Here is a 20,510-nt window from a genome sequence, read left to right on the forward strand (position 1 = left end):
CTGGTAGTAGTTAATTTAGACAGTCGATTGGTAGTTTCATTACCAGGAATCCCAACATGGCCTGGAGTCCAAATGAAAACCACCGAGCACCCACATTGAGCAAGGAGAGAAAGGGCGTCCTGGATAGCGATGACCAACGGGTGGTGAGGGAAGCACTGGCCAATAGCATGCAAATCGCTCAGTGCATCACTACAGATAGTGAAGGACAGTCCTGAGCAGGAGCGGATATGGTCCCGTGCATGCAAGATGGCTACCAATTCTGCAGTAAACACACTACAGCCATCCGGCAAGGAATGAAGTTGTGTGTGTCACGCATAGGTGTAAGCAAAACCAGTACGGCCAGCAACCATGGAGCCATCAGTATAGATCACTTCTGAACCTGGAAAAGAACTGTGGATACAGTCGAACTGGTGGTGAAGAGCCGAGGGAGGGACAGACTCCTTTGAAGCGGCAGAGATCAAGACAGAACTGCAGCCGAGACACGCACCATGGAGGGGTACGTGTTTGGGTGGAGAAAAGAAGTGGTAAAGGGAATTGCTGGAGCTCAGAAAAGAGCGACTCAATGCAGGTAGCAGTGGTAGGCCCACATCGTGGCCGCTGCTGTGGCAGGGTGATCTCCATGTCTGGATAAAGGAAACTATAATTAGGGTGCTTTGGAGTGCAGCAAATGCGGAGTGCATAAGATATCAGCTGTTGTTGGCGCAAAACTCGCAGTGGTGAAATCCCCGCCTCTGCAAGAAGGCTACGTACGGGGATAGTCCAGAAAGCGCCAGTCGCAAGTTGGACCACACAGTGGTTGATAGGGTCTAGTACCTGCAGCGTCGAAGGCAACGCAGAACCATGGACAGGACTTCCATGGTCTAAACGAGACTGGACCAACGCTTGATACAATCGCAGGAGAACAGAGCAGTCTGCACCCCAGGTGGTATTGCACAGACACCAAAGAACAGTGAGATGGGACCAGATCATCCTCTTATGCTGGCACAGATGAGGGAACCATGTCAACCAGGCATCGAAGACCAGACCCAAGAACTGATGGCTGTCCACCACCACCACCAGGGGCTGGCCATCAAGGAACAGTTCCAGAAGAGGATGGACTGTATGGCGATGGCAGAAATGCATGACACACGACTTGGTCGCCGAAAACTGAAAGTCACCAGACCATTAATGGCTATGAGAAAGAGAGGGACCCTCAGCATGGAACCCTGTGGAACCCTATTTTCTTGCTGATGTGGAGTGCTGTAGGAGGAGCCAACTTGGACCCAAAAAGAGCGACAAGAAAGGAAGTTATGGATTAAAATGGGCAGAGTGCCCTAAGGCCCCAGTCGTGAAGGGTGGCAAGGATACGGTGGTGCCAGGAGGTGTCACAGGCTTTATGCAGATCAAAGAAGACTGCAAGGAGGTGTTGCTGATGGGCAAGAGCTGACCAGATAGCAAACTCCAGGTGGACAAAGTTAGCCACCACAGAGTGGCCACAGCTAAAACCATTGAGTCGATGACATAAGGTCGCGGGATTCAAGGATCCAAAAGAGCTGCCGACTCACCAAGCATTCAAGGAGCTTGTAGAGGGTGTTGGTAAGGTTAATTGGATGGTAGCACCCAACTGAGGAGGTAGCTTGCCTGGCTTCAACACCGGAACAACAATGCTTTCCTGCCACGAGATAGGAAAGACTCCCTCATTCCACAGACAGTTGAAGAGGGTCAGTATATGATGGTGGCCAGCCACCAATAAGTGTTGGAGCATTTGGTTATGTATCCGATCCGGTCCAGGAGCCGTGTCAGGATAAAGGGCGAAGGTGTTGGCACATGCCCACTGGCTGAATGGGGCATTATATGGCTCCGAGCAGAGAGAAACAAAAGAAAAAGGCAGTCGTTCTAAGCACTCTTTCAGGAGAAGGAACATGGGCAGATACTGAGCCGATGCCGAAGCTTGAGAAAAGTGTTGAGTGAAATTTTCAGCTACAAGGTCCAGATTGGTAAGGAAAACACCATGTACAGAAATTCCTGCAACCCCAGTGGGAGGACAGTGGCCAAAAACTTGCCCGAGTTTCGCCCAGACTTGGGAAGAGGGGGTGTGTGGTCCTATGGCAGCTACATATCATTTCCAGCAAATCCATTACTGAAATTTGATTGCGTAGTGGGCCCAGGCGTGGAGTCATTTAAAGACCAGAAGAAGAGCAGTAGAAGGGTGCTGCTTGAAGTGTTGAAGAGCATGGTGGCAGTCTTTTATGTTTGCAGCAATTTCCAGAGTCCACCAAGGGACCATCTTCCAGTGGGGGGAACCTGAGCAAGAAGGGATTGCTGAAACAGCTGCTGAAAGGATGGCAGCAGTCAAAGTCTGTGTAGATTCATCAACACTGTCATGTGGCAATGCAAGGGGGGATGGGAGAAGAGAAGGCACCCCAATCAGCCTTAGATATGGCCCACCTGGGAGGGTGACTGAGCGAGAGACACTGAAGGAAGATCAAAACAATCAGTTAATGATATATGAAGGTGGTATTTGTTCTTTTGGGAACAAATACTATCGAAGACCATGCAGATTCTCTAGAATGAAATGATAAATCGACACCCCAGCTGCAAACAGGCGTTAATATACATTAGGCACACTATGAATGTAGTGGTGTGGACATGGTGGGAATATGGGGCTCACAGGGAACGTGAAAGGGATAAGTCCCTGCAGGTGCACTATCCTCTGTTTCCTCGGTGGCTCAGTTGGACAGAGCATCTGCCATGTAAGCAGGAGATTCTGGGTTCTATTAACAGTCGGGGCACACATTTTAAACATGTCCCCAATGATGTATATCAACTTTTGTTTGCAGCTGGGGGTGTTGATTTAATTATCATTTCAATCGGGTAATGGTTGCTGTCACACAAGTTCTCGTGGACAATCCACTGAGGGAAGAAGGCCGGGGCTGCAGATGCAGAGGTCAATGGTAGAGAAAGTGCCATGCACCACACTAAAGTGTGTGGGACTGCCTGTGTTTAGTAAACAGAGGTCAAGCCCTGCCAGAACAGCTTCAACTGTCCTGCCTAGGGCAGTAGTCGTATGACTACCCCAAGAGGGTTGTTGGCATTAAAGTCCCCTAGTAGCAGGAAGGGAGAATGGAGTTGTTGAAGAAGGGTGATCGGGGCAAGGGATATGGGCAGCTGTCAGGTGGGAGGCAGAGATAGCAAATTGTGATTGGAGTCGTCACATGGACCCTGACAGCCATGGTGTCCAGAGTAGTATGGAGGGGAACCCACTTACTATGTCCTTGCGGACCAAGGTGCAAACACAACCAGAAGCCCGCAAGGGACCAATGCGGTTCCAACAGAAGGTGTGGAACCCACGAAGGGCGGGTGAGTAAGAATTGACAAAATGGGTCTCCTGGAGCGCAGTACAAGTGGCAGAGTAGAAGAAAAGAGGGGGCTGCAACTCTAGGTGCCGCGAAGTGATCTGCATCATTGTGCATTTGTGTTATATTGCAACATACTACATGAAGATAATGCGAACATTACCGACACTTAGCATTTCTTAGGCTAGCAATTTGTACACTGGACTTCATGCAGTGCCCAAGCATGGAAAAGTCAGGGTGTATATGTGGACAAGGAAAAATTCCCGGATTTTTCCTGGATCTCCCAGTTAAAAATACATTTTCTCCCAGGTGAAAATACACTTTTTCCGTGTTAAGTGACAGTATACTTTCCGTCAGAAGTGTAAAACTTATCAATCCTTTAAACGGATATGGTTTTATACAGCAGCGTAGAATTTCTCGGCATTTTAGAAAATAAAACTCGGGGGAAAAAAACACGTTTTGGAATGATCTTTGATGGTGCGCTGCATATTTTTATATTACGAAAGTATAAACACGAATTCCACCAACATGAAAAGTTAATAGTTTAAGTGAATATACATAGTGTTGCTACAAGAAACGCAAAGCTTTCACATATAATATTTGTCTCTAAGATTAATAAGCTACAAGAGAAGCTAATCTTTCACATATAATGTTTATATGTTTAGCGCATGTTAAACTTTTAAGATGCGCACTTTTAGGATCACACCAATACGCCAGTAAAATTTTTACTACTGACAAATCTCTGATGATCTTGGCTCGAAATTCTTCTAAATGGCTCGTCATCAAAGAGTTGATTTTCAAATGAGAGCAAACACTCTGTGACTTAAGAAATTCATCGTACATAGTTCATCTTGCGTAAAAGGAAATTTACCTTGAAAATAACGCTTTCCGAACCACAGTTTGCAATATTTTCCCTCGACCTGTTAGAAATAGATTCATTTCAGCTGTTGCCAGAGAGCGCCAGATAAGAGGCATCACCACACTTGCGCAGCTACTGTGATATAGGAAGCCCGTTTGTTCATACGTGTAAAACATTAAAAGATCTTACTTACATTATGTCATAAAAGAAACAAGCCATCAGAGGGTACTCCAAGAGCGTCGGAATTTCATGAACCATACTAAAATGCATAGTTCACCTTAAAGCGCACATTTCTATGTCAAGATTCCCAATGATGTAGGCCTCTACCTGGTACTAAGCTTTTCGGTGTGGTTTTTGGGACGTAAATTTTCTTGGAGTACCAGTACTGTATTATCTCATGTTTGGTTCTTTATTATGGCATAATGTCATATGTGCTAGACGATGAAAATGTGCACTTGAAATGCAACGAACAGCTGAAACTAGCCAATAGTGTGGAATTAAACACTTCGTTTCAAATACGTTTATTGCCTCATTAGGAAAGCTTAATAAAAGCCAAATTTCTTTAGTAAACCAACAAAAATAACTTTATTGTTCTGCAAGGTTATTAATGCTTGACTGTCAGAAAGGTGGAAATAAAATAAAATCTGAAACTAGTAACATATTTTGGCCTCCTGTAATTATGTAAATGTATTTTAATTCACTTGATAGCTCCCAGCCACAGAAATCCGTCTCATTTTCATTTGACGTGAGAGCAGTAAACGAAGAGGAAACAGAAAAATCACTAAATGTAAACATGGGTCAAGTGGTGACTCCCCCACCGCCTCCCGCTATAACTCTGACTGCTCTGTGCATCAGAACGTAAAAATTGAAAAAAACACTTTTCAAAAATAAGTTCACTTTGTAGCACACATCTTTCTGGAGAGTCGATGCATAAAATATATATCTTTGAGGAAATGTAAGAGAAGTTATTGGTCGTAAGTGTCCCGAAGCGCAGTGCCACGCCTCTTCAAACAACATTCTTATACCTCACGTCACTGTATTTTGCTCCGTGGAACTCAAACGTGTATATTTTGTAATGGATGCCATTAAACTATTTCAGGACAGTGGAAATTAAAATGTCCTGTAGTGCCTCTCCTGCTTTGAGTCTGCCGGTTTGACATCCTGACTAAAAAAAATAAAAAAAAATAAAAAATAAAAAATAAAAAAACAACCCTGCAACTAATATTGGATGGGATTATTTGTAACCAGGAGAACAAGAACTCTTCAGAAAATCTGGACTCTCTATTGCCCATTAGCTAATAACTTGCTCTTCTGTGCAACATAAAATTAAATATAGGATACCTAAAACCAGTTAAGACAAGAGACAGGCAAGACAGTACCCATTTCTTCAATCCTTAGGTCCTAGCAATTTCTCTCTCTAATCTTGCTACAGATTTACATGGCATGCTTTCCTTTCTGCGAAAGTGTTAAAGTTTCCTCTACCAGAGGGTACTTATCAGTCAAGATAACATGATCTCAGTTCTAGCACTTCATTCATGAGCACATTTCATGTATCAAGTGGCAATCAAATGGCACAATTTCTGTTCCATTTTGTTTTTGTTTACTACTGGTTCATCTTTTGAAACAGCAAAGGGACTTGTTTCTTTGTATTTAGAAATGGAAAGGTTGCTTTTAGAAAATGATATGTTTAATAATATCTCATAGTTAGATTAGATTTACTTTCATTCCAGTTGATCCATAGTTGGCAACACAAAGATTAAAATTGCATACAAAATATTCAGAATCATTTCATGACATCAAAACACTGCAACAGATCCCACAACACGCTTTTGCTCACATTTGTTCACCCCACCATTGCTTTTTGACTACTTGTAATATAGGTACAAACATGCCAATAATACGGAATGATTGCCAGGGAGTTCTTGTCACTGTTTTGTAGATCACCCTTTGTGCAAACCACCACATCTAATAAAGCATAAATTCTAATCAGTTTACACCCCACAGAAGGTAATTATTATTGACAGTTCTGTTGCTCTGGAAAGGACATCATGTGGGATGTTGCAGTTATGCAGAAATGAAAACAACAGTTGACAAGTGACAGCAGTAGTGTGGTGTGTCAAACTGACCTTAGGGTTGATGACCAAAACAACATGTGATATCTGACACATCTACTTATTCCATCATTCAGTAACAATGTGATTATGTCAATACAAAAATAAATTCCCCTAGCAGACGAACAACTTAACAACAGATCACAGTGGTAAAATGCAGTATTGTTCTTTTGATGTTGCGGATCTGAAATTCTAATTCAGAGATACTAATTCATGCTTCTTGTGGTTTTCCTCAACCACTTACAAAATAGGACAATAAATTCTTTCCCAAATAACCCAATAAAATCTCCTCCAAACATTAAGTCGGACCTCCACTACAGATATCCTCATGGCCAATGAGAAATTAAATCCAACTAGTAAAGAAACAACACACATACCTCCATCTGCCCTCTTAGCATTTCTTACATCAGCTCCTAGGATACCCGCTGCTTCAATATGTCTGTCAGGACATGCTGGTCCCGTAAAGTTGAAGACTGCTGGTGCACTCATTACAACAGACAAGCCATGTGGAATGATGGGATGATCCTTGCTAAAATCAGTGACAGATGAAAGTATAAATAAATTTTACTATCAACAAAAATTTAAAAACAATTCTTACACTACTATTGAATAATTTCAGATCAGGATAGCCAGCCAAATTAAAATACAGATTATTACCTAAGAAACACAGTTGAAAATTCTGCGACTCAAGAATAGTACAAATGAGAAAAGAGGAAATAATTATCCATTCACTCATTTAGTTTTAAGTAGTGGATAAATACACTCCTGGAAATTGAAATAAGAACACCGTGAATTCATTGTCCCAGGAAGGGGAAACTTTATTGACACATTCCTGGGGTCAGATACATCACATGATCACACTGACAGAACCACAGGCACATAGACACAGGCAACAGAGCATGCACAATGTCGGCACTAGTACAGTGTATATCCACCTTTCGCAGCAATGCAGGCTGCTATTCTCCCATGGAGACGATCATAGAGATGCTGGATGTAGTCCTGTGGAACGGCTTGCCATGCCATTTCCACCTGGCGCCTCAGTTGGACCAGCGTTCGTGCTGGACGTGCAGACCGCGTGAGACGACGCTTCATCCAGTCCCAAACATGCTCAATGGGGGACAGATCCGGAGATCTTGCTGGCCAGGGTAGTTGACTTACACCTTCTAGAGCACGTTGGGTGGCACGGGATACATGCGGACGTGCATTGTCCTGTTGGAACAGCAAGTTCCCTTGCCGGTCTAGGAATGGTAGAACGATGGGTTCGATGACGGTTTGGATGGACCGTGCACTATTCAGTGTCCCCTCGACGATCCCCAGTGGTGTGCGGCCAGTGTAGGAGATCGATCCCCACACCATGATGCCGGGTGTTGGCCCTGTGTGCCTCGGTCGTATGCAGTCCTGATTGTGGCGCTCACCTGCACGGCGCCAAACACGCATACGACCATCATTGGCACCAAGGCAGAAGCGACTCTCATCACTGAAGACGACACGTCTCCATTCGTCCCTCCATTCACGCCTGTCGCGACACCACTGGAGGCGGGCTGCACGATGTTGGGGCGTGAGCGGAAGACGGCCTAACGGTGTGCGGGACCGTAGCCCAGCTTCATGGAGACGGTTGCGAATGGACCTCGCCGATACCCCAGGAGCAACAGTGTCCCTAATTTGCTGGGAAGTGGCGGTGCGGTCCCCTACGGCACTGCATAGGATCCTACGGTCTTGGCGTGCATCCGTGCGTCGCTGCGGTCCGGTCCCAGGTCGACGGGCACGTGCACCTTCCGCCGACCACTGGCGACAACATCGATGTACTGTGGAGACCTCACGCCCCACGTGTTGAGCAATTCGGCGGTACGTCCACCCGGCCTCCCGCATGCCCACTATACGCCCTCGCTCAAAGTCCGTCAACTGCACATACGGTTCACGTCCACGCTGTCGCGGCATGCTACCAGTGTTAAAGACTGCGATGGAGCTCCGTATGCCACGGCAAACTGGCTGACACTGACGGCGGCGGTGCACAAATGCTGCGCAGCTAGCGCCATTCGACGGCCAACACCGCGGTTCCTGGTGTGTCCGCTGTGCCGTGCGTGTGATCATTGCTTGTACAGCCCTCTCGCAGTGTCCGGAGCAAGTATGGTGGGTCTGACACACCGGTGTCAATGTGTTCTTTTTTCCATTTCCAGGAGTGTAGTACGGATGGTAAAGTAGATTTTTTTTACATGACAAAATAATCTTTCTGACAATAAAGACCATTAAAATGTAGTACACTAGTGCCATGCCTATTGAGAATGCAAAACCATGGTGGCAACATGCAACAAGGTCAAACTGGCATGTGGTGTTTGACATTTTTGCACATTCAGATGATTAGCATTTTAACACATCTGCACAAAATACGAAGGAGTTATATCATCTATATTCTTTATATAAAGAAAGATCACTCAGCAGGTTTCTCATTCACAAATTGTGTTTGAATGTTGTTCGTTTGCGAGAAGATTGTGTTATCCCTCATGCAAAAATGACGATTGTCTTCCAGTACATGTCTTAATTCTATAGCAGCAAGATTGTGACCTACAGGGACTGCTATTAATCGTTCTGAGATTTTGCTGCTCGCGTGGTCCATATCCCACAACTGTCATGTGAATATAGAACCAATGGATTCAGGAATGCCATATTCAACAGCATGCAGGATTTTAATGATGCCACATGACTTGTGCCTGAGAGGATTGACATATTGTTTGCTAAGCCATGGAAGATGGAATAACCCGGTCATGGAGCTTGAATCAGAAAATGAGCTTGTTTGCAGCAATGGAAGTGTCCAAACAATCTGTGTCTATATCTAGAGTGTCATGTGCTGTGAACATGATAACCATTGTTGCGGGTGTCTGAAGTGGCAACAGAGGGAGGTGTGTCAACACTGGTGCACCCAACATCCACACTGGTCACAGGAGCACCACCACATCACCTTTTCAGATGAGTCCTGCTTTTGTGATCATTATCACAATAGGCATGTTCATGTGTGAAGGTTCTGAAGAGAATGGATGTTGCCTGAAAGCATTTGTCACATTCATACGGAGATGTGGTGAGATGGTATGGAGCACCGTTGAGTGCATTACGCTATCTCCTGTAGTACACGAAACTAGTAATTTGGACACTAGGCGTTACATTTCCAATGTGCTTAGGCCAGTGACTGTACCCTATCTCCAAGGACTCTGTGACATTTTCTTTCAACTAAATAACAGAAGGCAGCATGTTGCCTTCACAGTGCTGGTGCAGACGGTTTTCAATTATTGCCCAGCCCAGCACATTCTTCAGATTCCTCACCCATTAAAAACATCTGCTCATATATTGCTGAGAAACTGGCATTCTGCCATTTGCCGGTGACTATATGATTTATGAACTCAAGTACAGAGATGAAGCGGTATGAAATGGCATATGTCCAAACTCCGTATGTCTATGCCCTGCCTTGTTAGAGCCATTGTAGCTGCAATAGGTGGCAACTGCATGTACTAATTTTCACACTCTGAATACCCCCACATCACTTACAAATTTATTCGTATATTGTTGCTCAGGAAGTAATATTTCGTTACATACTATGCTTCATGGTGTTGCAACTTTAATGGTCAGTAGTGTATTTTCCTGTACAAAACTGCACTTAGGCTTATTTGCAAACTGTTCACTGTGAATGATAATACTCTTTATGGAAAAGTGCACTTCACTGAGACTGGTGACAAAGTGTATAACTAAAATACAAATGAGCAATAAAAAGAAGACTACTTTAAACTGTTCGCAGAATATTAATAGGGAAACAACATTCTTAAGTGAGAAGAGCTCATGGTTCTCTGTTACAGATCCTCTGAATGTAGAACAAGAGAAAAGTACTAGCTGTTTTTAGAAGTGATATTATTATGGCCTACCCAATGCAAACAGAAGCAATAGAATACTATTTTTTTAAGTAACTAAGCTGTTTATCAAGAGCTCAGATGGCAACCCAGTTCAGCAAAGAAGGGAAGGCAGAAAGGTGGAAGGAGTATATAGAGGGTTTATACAAGGGCGATGTACTTGAGGAAAATATTATGGAAATGGAAGAGGATGAAGATGAAATGGGAGATACAATACTGCGTGAAGAGTTTGACAGAGCACTGAAAGACCGGAGTCGAAACAAGGCCCCGGGAGTAGACAACATTCCATTAGAACTACTGATGGCCTTGGGAGAGCCAGTCATGACAAAACTCTACCATCTGGTGAGCAAGATGTACAAGACAGGCGAAATACCCACAGACTTCAAGAAGAATATAATAATTCCAATCCCAAAGAAAGCATGTGTTGACAGATGTGAAAATTACCAAACTATCAGTTTAGTAAGTCACAGCTGCAAAATACTAAAGCGAATTCTTTACAGACGAATGGAAGAACTGGTAGAAGCGGACCTCGAGGAAGATCAGTTTGGATTCTGTAGAAATGTTGGAACACGTGAGGCAATACTAACCTTACGACTTATCTTAGAAGAAAGATTAAGAAAAGGCAAACCTACGTTTCTAGCATTTGTAGACTTAGAGAAAGCTTTTGACAATGTTAACTGGAATACTCTCTTTCAAATTCTGAGGGTGGCAGGGGTAAAATACAGGGAGCGAAAGGCTATTTACAATTTGTACAGAAACTAAATGGCAGTTATAAGAGTCGAGGAGCATGAAAGGGAAGCAGTGGTTGGGAAAGGAGTGAGACAGGGTTGTAGCCTCTCCCCGATGTTATTCAATCTGTATATTGAGCAAGCAGTAAAGGAAACAAAAGAAAAATTCGGAGTAGGTATTAAAATTCATGGAGAAGAAGTAAAAACTTTGAGGCTCGCTGATGACATTGTAATTCTGTCAGAGACAGCAAAGGACTTTGAAGAGCAGTTGAACGGAATGGACAGTGTCTTGAAAGGAGGATATAAGATGAACAACAAAAGCAAAACGAGGATAATGGAATGTAGTCAAATTAAATCGGGTGATGCTGAGGGGATTAGATTAGGAAATGAGAGACTTAAAGTAGTAAAGGAGTTTTGCTATTTAGGGAGTAAAATAACTGATGATGGTCGAAGTAGAGAGGATATAAAATGTAGACTGGCAATGGCAAGGAGATCGTTTCTGAAGAAGAGAAATTTGTTAACATCGAGTATAGATTTAAGTGTCAGGAAGTCAGGATTGGGGAGAAGAGAAGTTTGTGGCACAACTTGACCAGAAGAAGGGATCGGTTGGTAGGACATGTTTTGAGGCATCAAGGGATCACGAATTTAGCATTGGAGGGCAGCGTGGAGGGTAAGAATCGTAGAGGGAGACAAAGAGATCAATACACTAAGCAGATTCAGAAGGATGTAGGTTGCAGTAGGTACTGGGAGATGAAGAAGCTTGCACAGGATAGAGTAGCATGGAGAGCTGCATCAAACCAGTCTCAGGACTGAAGACCACAACAACAACAACAACAACAACAACAAGCTGTTTTTGTATATGGGTTTTAGTCAAACTCTACAATACATTTATGAATACTTAATCATTAGTTATACGTAACTGGTGTGTTACCTGCAGCTTTGTTTACTTTGTATTCAGATAACTGACAGAGAAATATTGCAGGGAATTGATAACATAACCCTAACATCCAAAACACTGAATTTGTAGATAATATGACACTAAATTCAGCTGTGTAACACAAACACTTTAGTTTGTTCCCCTGATACCTTAGATAACAAGGAAAACTGAAATGACACAAAAGTTTAATTTTTGGTTGGGCATAATGAATAAAATCCAGTCTACAAAAATTATCTGTATGTAGTAAAATTACAGTGTTTCAGAAATATGTCATAAGGAAGGTAACTTTCACTTCTGGAAACAAGTCAGTAAAATTTTCAATGTGAATTCTTTTTATCCAGTAGACTCTCGGGTAAAATATTCCGGAGGTAAAATAGTCCCCCATTTGGATCTGCGGGCGGGGACTACTCAAGAGGACGTCGTTATCAGGAGAAAGAAAACTGGCATTCTACGGATCGGAGCGTGGAATGTCAGATCCCTTAATCGGGCAGGTAGGTTAGAAAATTTAAAAAGGGAAATGGATAGGTTAATGTTAGATATAGTGGGAATTAGTGAAGTTCGGTGGCAGGAGAAACAAGACTTCTGGTCAGGTGAATACAGGGTTATAAATACAAAATCAAATAGGGGTAATGCAGGAGTAGGTTTAATAATGAATAAAAAAAATAGGAGTGCGGGTAAGCTACTACAAACAGCATAGTGAACGCATTATTGTGGCCAAGATAGACACGAAGCCCACGCCTACTACAGTAGTACAAGTTTATATGCCAACTAGCTCTGCAGATGACGAAGAAATTGAACAAATGTATGATGAGATAAAAGAAATTATTCACGTATTGAAGGGAGATGAAAATTTAATAGTCATGGGTGACTGGAATTCGACAGTAGGAAAAGGGAGAGAAGGAAACATAGTAGGTGAATATGGATTGGGGCTAATAAATGAAAGAACAAGCCGTCTGGTAGAATTTTGCACAGAGCATAACTTAATCATAGTTAACACTTGGTTCAAGAATCATAAAATAGGGTTGTATACATGGAAGAATCCTGGAGATACTAAAGGTATCAGATAGATTATATAATGGTAAGACAGAGATTTAGGAACCAGGTTTTAAATTGTAGGACATTTCCAGGGGCAGATGTCAACTCTGACCACAATCTATTGGTTAAGAACTGTAGATTAAAACTGAAGAAATTGCAAAAACGTGGGAATTTAAGGAGCTGGGACCTGGATAAACTGACTAAACCAGAGGTTGTACAGAGTTTCAGGGAGAGCATAAGGGAACAATTGACAGGAATGGGGGAAAGAAATACAGTAGAAGAAGAATGGGTAGCTCTGAGGGATGAAGTAGTGAAGGCAGCAGAGGATCAAGTAGGTAAAAAGACAAGGGCTATTAGAAATCCTTGGGTAACGGAAGAAATATTGAATTTAATTGATCAAAGGAGAAAATATAAAAATGCAGTAAATGAAGCAGGAGTACAAACATCTCAAAAATGAGATCGACAGGAAGTGCAAAATGGCTAAGCAGGGATGGCTAGAGGACAAATGTAAGGATGTAGAGACCTACCTCACTAGGTGTAAGATAGATACTGCCTACAGGAAAATGAAAGAGACCTTTGGAGAAAAGAGAGCCACTTGTATGAATATCAAGAGCTCAGATGGAAACCCAGTTCTAAGCAAAGAGGGGAAAGCAGAAAGATGGAAGGAGTATATAGAGGATCTATACAAGGGCGATGTACTTGAGGACAATATTATGGAAATGGAAGAGGATGTAGATGAAGATGAAATGGGAGATACAATACTGCGTGAAGAGTTTGACAGAGCACTGAAAGACCTGAGTCGAAACAAGGCCCCGGGAGTAGACAACATTCCATTAGAACTACTGACAGCCTTGGGAGAGCCAGTCCTGACAAAACTCTACCATCTGGTGAGCAAGATGTATGAGACAGGCGAAATACCCTCAGACTTCAAGAAGAATATAATAATTCCAATCCCAAAGAAAGCAGGTGTTGACAGATCTGAAAATTACCGAACTATCAGTTTAATAAGTCACGGCTGCAAAATACTAACGCGAATTCTTTACAGACAAATGGAAAAACTGGTAGAAGCCGACCTAGGGGAAGATCAGTTTGGATTCCGTAGAAATGTTTGAAAACGTGAATCAATACTGACCTTACGACTTATCTTAGAAGAAAGATTAAGGAAAGGCAAACCTACATTTCTAGCATTTGTAGATTTAGAGAAAGGTTTTGACAATGTTGACTGGAATACTCTCTTTCAAATTCTAAAGGTGGCAGGGGTAAAATACAGGGAGCGAAAGGCTATTTACAATTTGTACAGAAACCAGGTGGCAGTTAGAAGAGATGAGGGGCATGAAAGGGAAGCAGTGGTTGGGAAGGGAGTGAGACAGGGTTGTACCCTGTCCCCGATGTTATTCAATCTGTATATTGAGCAAGCAGTAAAGGAAACAAAAGAAAAATTTGGAGTAGGTATTAAAATCCAGGGAGAAGAAATAAAAACTTTGAGGTTCGCCGATGACATTGTAATTCTGTCAGAGACAGCAAAGGACTTGGAAGAGCAGTTGAACGGAATGGACAGCGTCTTGAAAAGGGGGGTATAAGATGAACATCAACAAAAGTACAACAAGGATAATGGAATGTAGTCGAATTAAGTCGGGTGATGCTGAGGCAATTAGATTAGGAAATGAGACACTTAAAGTAGTAAAGGAGTTTTGCTATTTGGGGAGCAAAATAACTGATGATGGTCGAAGTAGAGAGGATATAAAATGTAGACTTGCAATGGCAAGGAAAAGCGTTTCTGAAGAAGAGAAATTTGTTAACATCGAGTATAGATTTAAGTGTCAGGAAGCCGTTTCTGAAAGTATTTGTATGGAGTGTAGCCATGTATGGAAGTGAAACATGGACAATAAATAGTTTGGACAAGAAGAGAGTAGAAGCTTTCGAAATGTGGTGCTACAGAAGAATGTTGAAGATTAGATGGGTAGATCACGTAACTAATGAGGAGGTATTGCATATGATTGGGGAGAAGAAAAGTTTGTGGCACAACTTGACTAGAAGAAGGGATCGGTTGGTAGGACCTGTCCTGAGGCATCAAGGGATCACCAATTTAGTATTGGAGGGCAGCGTGGAGGGTAAAAATCGTAGAGGGAGACCAAGAGTTGAATACACTAAGCAGATTCAGAAGGAGGTAGGTTGCAGTAGGTACTGGGAGATGAAGAAGCTTGCACAGGATAGATTAGCATGGAGAGCTGCATCAAACCAGTCTCAGGACTGAAGACCACAACAACAACAACAACAACAACAACAAAAACAGTCTCTTTTGTGTAACATTCTGAAGTAACCCAACCATAAATGGAAATTAGTTCTAGAAATGCAATCTATGGTAATTAATTTTGATGCTAGGTTGCCTGCACATTATATTTAGGATATTATGATGTGATATTATATTTGCACCATAGACTTGGTTATTTGCAGCATATTGCATTGTAACTAGTACTGTCACACAGACACTCACAACAAGAAATACGGGATGACCAATAATTACCTAGTCCTTACTCTCAGCTGATAGAAATGCTGCATATAAAAATAAGAAAAAGCAACATTTGAGGAGAAGAGCTATAGGGCAATAGGGGCAGGAAAGTGAAAGCCTGTTTATTTTGATAACTCACTATCTTTCTTTCACATAACATTTTATTCTTCTGTATTTTTAAAGATTCCTTTAAACATATCAGTACTTGATCACTGCAAACACTAATCATCCTTTACATGATAATGTCCAGGGATGGTAGGAATTCGTTTCCTTTCATTTGTTCATAAAGATAATTTTGCCATATATGCCATTGAGGAGAGAAAAGAATTTAATATGGTTCCAGGAAAAACTATTGCAAAATAACAAGTACAAATAGGGCATTGTCCAAGCCAACTTAAAATAATAGTACTATGATTGCTCATATGCTGCTGCAGTACTCTATGTGTTAATGTAATTTCATATTTGTCTCCTGCTTATGAGGAAGATACAATACAAAAACAGTTTCTCATGCACCATATTTTGCATTTTCAATAGCTTTCTTTTCAATGTGGCAGTACTGCTAGATTACTTCAGTAATCGTTTGTAGATCAACAAATCCCACAATGGCTTACAAATTGTCCTTTAATTATCTCTTACAGTGGTAACTACATCACATACCTGTAGCCTTCAGGTTTGTAATCTTTCACATTCCCAGATATTGCATACGACAGACCATGGCAAAGGTGCACCCCGGCATTACCGAAGCCAACGCCTGCCATTACTGATGCCAAGTGCATGGCAGATCGGGCCTCGACATCATCCGGCTGGTAAACTGACCTAAACAATACATTATTGTTTGACTTAAATTTCTCTCATATTTTCTAAGTAAAAGTAAAACTAAGGTACAGCAAAGAGAAAGAAAGAGAGAGAGAGAGAGAGAGAGAGAGAGAGAGATAGATATTTATAAATTATTATTTCTCTTCTACTATTCATTCATCATGTTTCATGGTCCAGCATGGCTTTTTTCATTAATAAATTGCTAGCAGAGGTGAAAGAAGCAATAAGCTACAAATAAAAGTTAAGATACTTTTGTATTTTTAATATGATACTTATGCACAGGGTCACCAAGCCACATGGTATACATTAAGAATGTGAATTAAATGACAGAAACTGCCTAACAAACACTTTTTAAGTACAATTAACTATTTGTGCTTATGCAGTAAAAGTAAAAGAAATGCCACTGACTCTCACTGATACTCATGTCTTGTGGACTCCTTTAACATATTCTGATCTCAAACATAATGAGGTAGCTCTAACAATTATTTCCTTCATGTTTATCTGCCTGGATTACAAAAATGTTGATAACATGAAACCTAACTTGCACTTTCTTCATATGACAATTTTACACAAGTCCTCCCGCGCGCACACACACCCCTTATGTGGCTGTTCATCCTGTTGGACAGCTGGATGGTAGTCATACCAACATAAAAATCTGTGAAATGACTGCAGCAAAGCTGGTAAATGACACGGTTGCTTTCACAGGTAGCCCAGCCCCTGATGGGGGTGGGATAAACCTTGAAAGGACAGTAACAGGAAGTGCTGGGTGGGTGTATTGGGCAGGTTTTGCACCTGGGTCTTCCTCAGGTATATGATCCTTGTAGCATGGGGTTGACGTTGGGGATGGACTAGGACATTGTGGAGGTTGGGAGGATGAATGAACAACACTTGAGTAGAGGTGGGAAGTATGTCAGTAGGATGTCCCTCATTTCAGGTCCTGATGACAGCTAGTCAAAGCCCTGGCGATGGCTGTGGTTCAGTTGTTCCAGTCTGAGGCGGTACTGGGACATCCTAACCAAAATATTTACCAGCCCTCCTGGTGTTCCATCATCCACTCAACCTCAACTACATCCTAGTCCATCCCTTTGCCACTCCAAATCCCTTGCTACAAGGATCGTATCCCTATGGAAGCCCCAGGTGTCAAACCTGCCCAATCTACCCAACAGCACTTCCTATTCCAGTCCTGTCACAGGTTTATGCTACCCCATCAGAGGCCAGTCCACCTGGGAAGGCAGCCATATCATTCTCCAGCTCTGCTGCAATCATTGCACAGCATTTTGTGTTGATATGACTACCAACCAGCTGTCTATCAGGCTGAACGGCTACAGTGAAACTGTGGCCAAGAGCAAAGTAGATGACCCTGTGGCACATCATGCAGCTGAACATAACACATGATTTAAATGGCTGCTGCACTACCCAAGCTATCTGGAACCTTTCCTCCACCATCAGCTTTTCTGAGCCATGCAGATGGAAGTTATCCTTACAACACATTCTCCGTTCCCAACCTCAACCTTTGGTAACATACCATCTCCACACTCTCCACCCAATAGTTTCCACCCCCTCTGTCCTATCATCTCCTCCCCATTCTCATCTCCCATACTGTTTATCTGCAGCCCTCTGCCAATCCATCTACCCATCTTTCCCCACTCCTCTCTCTTTCGCTCATTTTTTCGACACCTACCTGCCCCGCCAACCTCGTGATTCTGCACTGTTGGCAGTCTAGTCCCTGCATACTCCACCAAATAGTGTTCACCTCTCTTGCCTCCCTTCCCCTTCCTCACCCCCTCTACACTGCTGCTTGCATCCCGCATGATGTTGCATTCTGCCCCGAAAAGCTGGAGTTGCTTCAGAGGCAAAAACAGAAGGGATATCTGCTTCACTTTGTGACAAGGGATGAAAAATGGGTTCATTAAGATAACCGTGGACGCAAAAAATCATCGGGATATTGCAGCCATGCTTCCATGTCAATGGCCAAACCGAGTATTCCTGCCTCCAAGATCATGCTCAGCATTTGGGGGGACCAGCTCAGCATCATGTACTACGAGGTGTTAAAACCAAGTGTAACAATCACAGGTGCTCATTATCGAATGCAAGTAATGTGTCTGAGCAGAGCATTAAAAGACAAACGGCCACAATACAGCAAGAGACACAATAAAGTGATTTTGCACAATGACAACGCTCGATTCCACGTTGCAAAAGAGGTCAAAATGTACTTGAAAACGTTAAAATGGGAAGTCCTACCCCACCCACTGTATTCTCCAGGCACTGCTCCCTCAGACTATCACCTGTTTACATCAATGGCACATGGACTGGCTGGCCAACACTTCCAGTCTCATGAAGAAGTCACAAATTGGATTGATTCATGGCTCACTTCAAAAGTTGAACAATTTTTTTGACGCGGAATTCGTACACTGCCCGTTAGATGGCAGGAAGTAGTGGCCTGCAATGGAAAATACTTTGAATGATACATGTGTAACCAATTTGTTTCATTAAAATTTCAAATGTTGGGGAAAAAACGGTGGAAGCAAAGTTGTAACCTCGTACAAAAGCATCATCACAGTCTCAGGAATTAAGAAAGTGAAATTTATAAGAAAGTGTTTCATATGCAATCTTACACTGACAAGCCAAAACATTATAACCACCTGCTTAATAACTTGTTTGTCCATCTTTGGAACAACTTACATAACTGATTCTGCATTTCAGTGATCCAAAAGTTTGTTGGTATGTTTGTGGAGGCATGTCCCATTAGATTTCTATGCACAGGTCATGTAATTCGCATATACTATGGGCTGCTGTGGGCGATTGTGCCAGATAGTGACCCAGGTGGGTTCCATATGGTTATCATCAGGTGAATTTGGTTGCCAAGCATCAATGTAGGCTCACTAGTATGTTCCTCAACCCACTGCAGCATGGTTCTGGCTTCAAGACATGGACAGTTATACTACTGAAAGATGACATTGCCTTGGGGAAGACATCAGGTCCCATGCAAGTGTGGGAAAATTGCCTCCCATAGCATAAGACTGCTCCCACCAGCCTGCATGTGTGGCACATACACATTTCAAGCCACTGTTCACCTAGATGATGGCATTTGTGAAGATGACTATCGACATAGCCTAGCAAAAAATGAGATTCACCCAAAGAGCTGATATGTTTCCATTGCTCGATGGTCGAATCCCGATGGTCCCATGCCCACTGTTATCACAATTGACAATGTCATTGGGTTAACATGTAAGGATGGTCTACCGAGGCACTGCATTTACGACAATGTACAATGAACGGTATGCCCCAAAACACTCGTGCATGCATCAGCATTGTGCTCTTTCATCAGAGGTGCCACAGATCACCATCTACCCTACATTATAGGGCAGAAAATCCTCCAAACCCCACATTCTGTGAAGAGTCATGGACACCCAACCATTTAGCACCTAGTGGTACTGTTGTCCTACCTCTTTCTGTAGATGCTCATGGCAGTAGCATATGAATATTTAGCCACGTTCACCATTTTTGAGATACTTGTTCACTGACTCTGCATAATAATAATAATCTTCCCTTTGTCAAAGTCACTTATCTCAATGGATTTCCCAATTCATACCCCATATCTTTGCTACAGTGATCCCCATCGGTGTCTGCTCCACTTACATGCTTTTGTTACCATGTCAGATGGCATCCAGCTTTGCAGTGAGCAGTGGTCATAATATTTTGGCTCATCAATGTACATGGACATTATCAGTATCATTACTTTTGTTGTACATCCAACTTAACCTCTGGTGCCAGCAATGTAACCAGTCACCCACTGTACTTTAAACTTAAGATATCGTATTATGGATGGAATATGTTCATTAATATCAATTTGAGATTCCACATTTTCACATTTTATTGTATAATTCACAATGGAAATTCCAGAGATACTGGTGATGCTCCTGTAATGTTATAGACTGAAATCTGTCAGTAAAAGCCACTGAGTGCAATTCGTGGCTGTCCTGAAAAGGCTTAATTTCAACAGTCACCGTTTCCCCTGCAGGCAATGCCTACTATCACTAAAGTAATGTATGTGTCAGTGTTCATCACAAGAGCACCACTAAGTCAAACCTTGCTCAGTTTGCTTGCTGATGCCAATATGACGAGTTAAATTTAATCATATAGTACAAAGTAGTAACTTAGACAAATGTCAGGAGTAAATACAGTTACTTTTAGATTATAGCATGATAGTGTGTGATAAAATACAGGCCAATGCTTCTGCCCAGAATATTATGACAGAGTCTGGCACTGGTAAATAGGCTTTTTATG

The 20,510-nt window shown here is 42.4% G+C and overlaps 1 protein-coding gene across 1 annotated transcript in view; it reads right to left on the minus strand.

The window, feature by feature from the left end:
• The window catches only part of LOC124548284 (hydroxyacid-oxoacid transhydrogenase, mitochondrial), an 84,384-nt gene that overhangs the window by 19,632 nt on the left and 44,242 nt on the right, over positions 1-20,510 (minus strand). Inside the window, exons 7-8 of the mRNA XM_047125164.1 lie at positions 16,065-16,223; positions 6,683-6,834 (exon numbers count right to left, since the gene is read on the minus strand). Of these exons, the coding sequence (XP_046981120.1) occupies positions 6,683-6,834; positions 16,065-16,223 (311 nt within the window). The remainder of the gene's footprint in view (positions 1-6,682; positions 6,835-16,064; positions 16,224-20,510) is intronic.

This window comes from Schistocerca americana, chromosome 1 (genome assembly GCF_021461395.2).
Source record: "Schistocerca americana isolate TAMUIC-IGC-003095 chromosome 1, iqSchAmer2.1, whole genome shotgun sequence".
NCBI lineage: Eukaryota > Metazoa > Arthropoda > Insecta > Orthoptera > Acrididae > Schistocerca > Schistocerca americana.